This window comes from Musca vetustissima, unplaced genomic scaffold, assembly GCF_032173495.1.
Source record: "Musca vetustissima isolate MV318-11 ecotype Yass unplaced genomic scaffold, APGP_CSIRO_Mvet_v1 utg40938, whole genome shotgun sequence".
In the NCBI taxonomy this organism is placed as follows: Eukaryota; Metazoa; Arthropoda; class Insecta; order Diptera; family Muscidae; genus Musca; species Musca vetustissima.
The window spans coordinates 1,339-9,610 of record NW_026888323.1 but is presented as its reverse complement, the minus strand read 5'-3'; the positions used below and the strand labels follow the sequence as shown (position 1 = coordinate 9,610).

The 8,272-nt window shown below is 33.7% G+C and overlaps 1 protein-coding gene across 1 annotated transcript; it reads left to right on the top strand.

Moving 5' to 3' along the window:
• Positions 1-1,621: 1,621 nt before the first annotated feature.
• Positions 1,622-7,836, top strand: LOC133336177 (serine/threonine-protein phosphatase 2B catalytic subunit 1; the record flags this gene model as incomplete). Its single annotated transcript, XM_061544467.1, has 6 exons — positions 1,622-1,767; positions 1,832-1,971; positions 3,228-3,305; positions 3,413-3,506; positions 7,370-7,495; positions 7,755-7,836. Coding segments are annotated over 6 exons (666 nt in total), but the record flags the coding sequence as incomplete, so codon positions are not given.
• Between the last annotated feature and the right edge of the window lie 436 nt (positions 7,837-8,272).

The following is an 8,272-nucleotide window of genomic DNA, read 5'->3' as shown; positions in this document are numbered from 1 at the left end:
CGCCTTGATAGGTCTTTGGAAAAAATATTCTTTAAAAAATCCACGCCTTGATCTTGATAGGTCTTTGGAAAAAATATTCTTTAAAAAATCCACGCCTTGATAGGTCTTTGGAAAAAATATTCTTTAAAAAATCCACGCCTTGATAGGTCTTTGGAAAAAATATTCTTTAAAAAATCCACGCCTTGATAGGTCTTTGGAAAAAATATTCTTTAAAAAATCCACGCCTTGATAGGTCTTTGGAAAAAATATTCTTTAAAAAATCCACGCCTTGATAGGTCTTTGGAAAAAATATTCTTTAAAAAATCCACGCCTTGATAGGTCTTTGGAAAAAATATTCTTTAAAAAATCCACGCCTTGATAGGTCTTTGGAAAAAATATTCTTTAAAAAATCCACGCCTTGATAGGTCTTTGGAAAAAATATTCTTTAAAAAATCCACGCCTTGATAGGTCTTTGGAAAAAATATTCTTTAAAAAATCCACGCCTTGATAGGTCTTTGGAAAAAATATTCTTTAAAAAATCCACGCCTTGATAGGTCTTTGGAAAAAATATTCTTTAAAAAATCCACGCCTTGATAGGTCTTTGGAAAAAATATTCTTTAAAAAATCCACGCCTTGATAGGTCTTTGGAAAAAATATTCTTTAAAAAATCCACGCCTTGATAGGTCTTTGGAAAAAATATTCTTTAAAAAATCCACGCCTTGATAGGTCTTTGGAAAAAATATTCTTTAAAAAATCCACGCCTTGATAGGTCTTTGGAAAAAATATTCTTTAAAAAATCCACGCCTTGATAGGTCTTTGGAAAAAATATTCTTTAAAAAATCCACGCCTTGATAGGTCTTTGGAAAAAATATTCTTTAAAAAATCCACGCCTTGATAGGTCTTTGGAAAAAATATTCTTTAAAAAATCCACGCCTTGATAGGTCTTTGGAAAAAATATTCTTTAAAAAATCCACGCCTTGATAGGTCTTTGGAAAAAATATTCTTTAAAAAATCCACGCCTTGATAGGTCTTTGGAAAAAATATTCTTTAAAAAATCCACGCCTTGATAGGTCTTTGGAAAAAATATTCTTTAAAAAATCCACGCCTTGATAGGTCTTTGGAAAAAATATTCTTTAAAAAATCCACGCCTTGATAGGTCTTTGGAAAAAATATTCTTTAAAAAATCCACGCCTTGATAGGTCTTTGGAAAAAATATTCTTTAAAAAATCCACGCCTTGATAGGTCTTTGGAAAAAATATTCTTTAAAAAATCCACGCCTTGATAGGTCTTTGGAAAAAATATTCTTTAAAAAATCCACGCCTTGATAGGTCTTTGGAAAAAATATTCTTTAAAAAATCCACGCCTTGATAGGTCTTTGGAAAAAATATTCTTTAAAAAATCCACGCCTTGATAGGTCTTTGGAAAAAATATTCTTTAAAAAATCCACGCCTTGATAGGTCTTTGGAAAAAATATTCTTTAAAAAATCCACGCCTTGATAGGTCTTTGGAAAAAATATTCTTTAAAAAATCCACGCCTTGATAGGTCTTTGGAAAAAATATTCTTTAAAAAATCCACGCCTTGCTGGTCTTTGGTAAAAATATTCCTATTTAAATTTATATTTTTATTAATTCCCATTTTCAGGTGAAATAAAATACTCAATTCAAATTTATGACGCCTGTATGGAGGCTTTTGACTGTTTGCCATTGGCGGCTCTATTAAATCAACAGTTTCTGTGTATTCATGGAGGTCTATCACCTGAAATCTTTACCCTAGATGATATCAAAAAGGTAAGGAACTCAGAAAAGGTGTTCGCATATACAAAATATATTTACAAATGAAAATCCATTTCAGTTAAACAGATTCCGTGAACCCCCCGCCTTTGGACCCATGTGTGATCTCTTGTGGTCCGATCCGTTGGAAGATTTTGGCAATGAAAAAAATAGTGATTATTTTACACACAATTCAGTGCGTGGTTGTTCGTACTTTTTCAGGTATGAATGATGCAGTTTATTATACCCTACACAACTATGTTGTCAGGGTATTATAGCTTTGTGCAGCCCCAAAAGTTTGTAACGCCGCGAAATATTGGTCCTAGACCCACCTTTAAGTATACCGATCGTCATATCTCGACTAGCTGAGTCGATCTAGACATGTGTGTCCGTCCGTCCGTCCGTCCGTCCGTCCGTCCGTCCGTCTGTCCATTATAATTTGTAAACACGATACAGGCCACAGTTATGGACCAATCTTCACGAAATTTTGCATGTAGGATGGGTTCTGGCCAATGAAGACCCCTATTGTTTTTGGGAAAGATCGGTTAATATTTAGGGGATGAAATGGACCAAATACTAAATTTTTGTCGGTTTTTCTGGTCGCTCCACAGGCCGCAATAATGACCCGAACATCGTGAAATTTTGCATGGAGAAGGGGGTCGGGCCAAAGAATAAGCATGCCTGTTTTGATAAAGATCGGTCAATATTTAGTGGGTCAAATGGACCCTGACTTTTGTGTGAAAAATGACAAAATTTGTATTCTATAGCGTATATATTTACCCCTGAAGGACATAGACCCGAAAAATTGATGTTATATCCAAGAGGAGTGGTTGACCATTAAATTAAGACCAATTATATTGTCGCATGTGCTCTGATGTGGGAGTTACACCTAAATATTTACAGGTATCTCCGTATTTGTATGTTATTTAGTAACCCATTATCACTCTAGAGAGCCGAACATAGCGCTGATCGCTTTGAAATGTTTCATGAGGTTCCAGTTATTGTCAAGGACAACGCCTTTAATTTTCGGTGATGATCAGATAATAATTTTGGAATGAAGTGGACCGAAAACTTAATTTTTTTGTGTTATTTTCGAGTCGATCTACAACAACACAACCCACGGTGAAGGGAATCTGGACAATAACTGTACTGAATACTCGTAATATTCGGAAAATATGTCAGTGTGAGGAAGAGGTGCTGTTTACCTCTAATCGGGCAAGAGTGTGCAAATATCACGAAATATTGCCCAGGCTCGGAATACACATCCGTAGAAAATTTGAGTTCAGTGGTAGTTGTGTAGGGTATCGTATGGTCGGCCCCGTCCGACTATACTGCTCCGCTCACTGGTTTTTAGCATTTAATTGTTTCTTTGCCACAATAAATAATAATCGTTTGTATGATTGCCGGCCAGCAGCCTGCCTGACTACCTACCACCCGCCTTCTTTAATTATGTTTATTTAATTTTTTCTTTCTTTTAGCTATATGGCCTGCTGTGAATTTCTACAAAAGAATAATTTGTTATCGGTTGTCAGAGCCCATGAAGCACAAGATGCGGGGTAAGTAGTGTTTGTGTTTAGTTTCAATTCAAATCACTATTTTAAGTGGGTCATTGTCGTCGTAATACGTTTTTTTAATTTCAATTTATCTGCTCTTTATTTTCTAGCTACCGCATGTATCGCAAAAATCAGGTTACCGGTTTTCCATCTCTGATAACAATATTTTCGGCGCCCAATTATTTGGATGTTTATAACAACAAGGTATTTACAATAAATGAAATTCATCTTATAAACATTTGTTCGACGAATATTAGATCAGATGTGTATTGGTTATGTTTACGTTTTTTTGGAGGTTGCAGGTGAATTGTCGAATAATAGCCATTTTAATTGCTACGAAATGCGTTTTCGAAATGTTTAAATTTCCATAATAGCGGATTTGCGTCTAAAAATTTTGTTTTAGTTTTGTTTAGTTCATATGAATATGTATTGCAATCTATTTCAAAATGGAACGAAATGTACGGTTTTTTAATTTTTAAAAGACTTTACGTATACGTTGTGACAATACTTATACGCCACCGGTGATATGCTTTGAGATCAATATTTGGAGTTCTGCATAGGTTGTAATTAGGAAGTTAATCTGAATTTATGTGATTTACATTTACAATTTAAGGTCTAACATTGTTGACGTTCTTCTCGTACTGGCGGAGCTGACCGCAAAACTTATTTTCTCGGTTAAACTTGTCGATGTATTTGAACGATATAGTTAAGGTATTTTCCTATCAAAATGCAAACCGCTTGGCTTACATTTTCGCCTTTGTAAAATGTTCATTTCCATTTTTAACACACTGTAACTCACAACTGAATGCACCAAACAAAAACCAGCAAAATATTTTTTACTGCGAAATGTCACCCTTCCAAAGAGCATAAATCTGAAATTGTTTGAAAAAAATAATGGATTTCTTTTTCACCAACCTAATATATTGAAAGAGTCATACCGCTCGTATACGTTTTGGTAATACTTATACGCTACCCGTTACCGGTTTTAGGATCAATATTCAACATTACTAGATTTCCCTTTAAGATCGGGTAAAAGTTTAAAAAGACGATGTCATTCGAGCAAAATGTCTGTAAATATTTAGAGGTCATGAAACGATCCAGAAAAGAGGACCAAAAGGGGGCAGTTCTTATGACTTCATAGTAACCGACATAATAACACTGTGAAAAAACGAAGCTTATTATTTGGGGTGGAGAAAGGACTTTACGAGTATCTTAAGAGCCCAGAAGGTCAAATACGCCATAGGTCAACGCTTCAACAAAATCTTCTGAAGACGAACATCGTTGACCAGACATTTTTATTCCCTGTACCACACTGTGGTACAGGATATTATGTCTTTGTGCATAATACCCTTGAGAATATGCATAGAATCACTTTCTAAGTCGATTTATGCATGTCCGTCCATGTTAAATAGTAAACAAAGTACAGGTCGCATTTATGATCTGAATTGGATGAAAGTTGGCATAGGTCACTTATTTGGCCCAAGCACGAACCCTTTTGAAATTGGGAAAAATCGGTTCAGATTTAGATATGCTCCCATATATATTTTCGTCCGATTTAATGTAAATTGTGCACAGAAGACCCTATATATCTTTCGATTTGCACGAAATTTTGCATAACGTACTCAATTAAGTCTAGAATGATGTGTGCCAAATTTCGTGAATATCGGTTAAAATTTAGGTATAGCTCCCATATATAGTTTTGACCGATTTTCAGTAAATGGTGCACAAAATTCCCTAGATATATTTCGATTTGCACGAAATTTGACATAACGTACTGAATTGAGCCTAGAATGATGTCTGCCAAGTTTCGTGGAAATCGGTTCAGATTTAGATATAGCTCCCATATATATTTTCGTCCGATTTAATGTAAATGGTGCACCAAAGTCCCTATATATCTTTCCATTTGCAGGAATTTTGACATAACGTACTGAATTGAGCCTAGAATGATGTCTGCCAAGTTTCGTGAAAATCGGCCCAGATTTAGATATAGCTCCCATATATAGTTTCGTCCGATTCCATGTAAATGGTGCACCAAAGTCCCTATATATATTTCGATTTGCACGAAGTTTAGCTTTACGTAATGAATTGAGCCTAGAGTGATGTCTGCCAAGTTTCGTGAAAATCAATCCAAACCAAAGTTCCTATGCATAGCGTACTGAATTTAATCCAGAATTATATTATAGAGCGATTTTAAGTAATTGGAACCAATATATAGCTGATAGGAACAAAACATACTGAAATTAGTATAACCTAACCTAAGACAAGTTTCGTTGAAATCGGTTCATATTTAAATATAGCTTCCATATATATTTTCGTGCGATTTTAAGTAAATTGTGCATCAAACTCCTCATGTTTGTCAGATTGACATCAAATTTCGCACAACGTACAAAATTGAGCATGGAATAACGTAGTTGCGTTTACTAGAAGTACAAACATACTCCTAGAAAACGCAACTACGTTTTCTAGTAGTACAGACATAACCCAGCGGATGACCTATTGAAATTTGTTTGAAGTCGATTTGCATACTTTTGTCCCATTGTAACAAACAAATGACAAGTTTATGGATAGATCTAGGTCGATTCACATTTAGATAAATATCACATATTTCATTTCATCCAATTTCATGATAATATTCCTGTTTAATATACCCATAGTGGTGAAGGGTATCATATAGTCGGCCCGTCCGACTTTACTACATTCCTTACTTGTTTATTTTGTGTTCTAATCACAGCAAATTCGTCATCACGTAGCTCCCATAAAAGGTCCCCATTAATTTAAGATATTTTGAATGCCCACTTCATGGAGGGTAAAAAATTGACCAGGTCGAACTTAATGCCTTGTGTACATGTATCCCAAATCTCCAACTTATTTTAAATGTTATAAGGTCATTTGAGTGTCATTTGAGAACGCAGCGAAATATTGTATTGTATATATCGACTAGCTGAGTTCGGCTCGAACCAAAGAAGACCCCTATGGTATTTTTTTCTGGCTGCTCTAGAGGCCATAATTATGACCCGAACATCACGAAATTTTACACGGATAGGACGATCTGTCCAAGGAATAAGCATGAGGCCTTGGATGATAATAGGTCAATATTTGCATTCTATATCGAATATAATTATTCTGAAATACATAGACCGAAGAATTTGATTGTAGTAGATTCATGAGGAGTGTTTGACCTTTGATACAAATACTCGGATGTGGGAGTGATACGAAAATATTTAGGTATACTCTTGTTTAGTATTATCATACTCACTTTAGAGGGTGTAAATGTTTATAAACAGAATATCACAAATTCTACACGGGGAAAGAGATCTCACCAAATAATTAGAATGTCTGTTTTGATAAGGATCGGTTAATATGTAGGGTGTCAAATGAACCCCAACTTTTATGTGTAAAATATCAAAGTTTGTATCTTATACGGTAAATGATCACTCTGGGAAAACATGATTCGGAAAAGATTCCAGGGTAAGAAAGCGGATGTGTTGATCTTTAATCGATCAAGAAATGTTTCCCTGCTTTGGAATATAGATCTGCAGAATGTTTGATTTGAGTGGTAGTTGTGTAGCAGTTTAAAGTATGCAACAATATGGTATGCTGTAGGTCATAATCAATTTTCCAAACTGACTGCTAAAAAAAAAACTTTTTAAAGACAAGACTCTCATATGAATATCCCAAGTATCCGTTATTTAAATGGGTACCTAATGGTAGAGGGTACAAAACGTTCGGTCCTGTCGAACTTTTTGTGTTGATATATCCCAAAAAATATTGTTAATTTGTTGATTGGAATTTAAATACTTTTCATAGTCATTTAAGTATGATATATAAAATACAGAACATACATAGTATGTGTGGACATATGTCATTGACAGAAATATTTAAAAATATATTATGTGCCTATAAATATACAATATTCTATTAACATGCAATTGTGACATACATATGTACAAAAAATTTATAATATTTCGTTTTTTTTTTATTTCTTTTTCTTCGTCTTACATATACAACAACAAAAAATTTGGACCATGTACATACAACCAATATAAAATATTGTCATTTGACAAAAGGCAGCTGTACTTAAATATGAGAATAATGTTATGAATATTCGACAATTTAATTGTTCACCCCATCCATATTGGCTGCCAAATTTTATGGATGTCTTCACATGGTCATTGCCATTTGTTGGCGAGAAGGTAAGTTATAGGCCAGAGGCATTTACACATTTACTCAAACACACAGACATACCCAAAAGTATGCGTGGTATCCATAAAAATCGCCTTCATATTTTTTTAATATATAATAAAAATTTTAATTTTTTATGCCTCCCACCTCCATCATAAATTCATTAAACAGATTAAAGGGAAAATTTAGTCGCAAACTAATCATCAAAATATAATGTGATCATCCATTTTGATTATATTTTTGTTGTTTTATTTTCCCATTTTCCATTAGGTTACCGATATGCTTGTGAGCATTTTAAATATCTGCTCGGATGACGAACTTCTAAGCGGCCCAGATGATGAACTAGAGGAAGGTCAGTATGGCATGATAATATTTCCGTTTTTATTTATTTTTTTTATAAATATAAACATACATAAATATTTTTATATCGTTTAATATTCTTATATATCAAAGCACAACGAAACGTAAAGAAAATAATAAATATTTTCTAATTCGAAAATGTGTTTGTAATTAAAAGAAAACAACAATAAATATTTACAAATGTTAACACTTTGAATGTGCACAGTGGTTATATATGGAATGTTGTAAGGGGAAAATGATATTTGTTCAACATAGAATACCAAAAATGTATAAGGATACGCTATAACATACAAAATTAACAATTTTTCATTTTTTACTGGAAAAGAAAATATAAAGTCAGAAGGAGTGGACCATCTTCGATATTGATCTGGTTAATATAAATATATTACGATGTGCAAAATTTTGATTGAATAGGACATTTCGTTCGC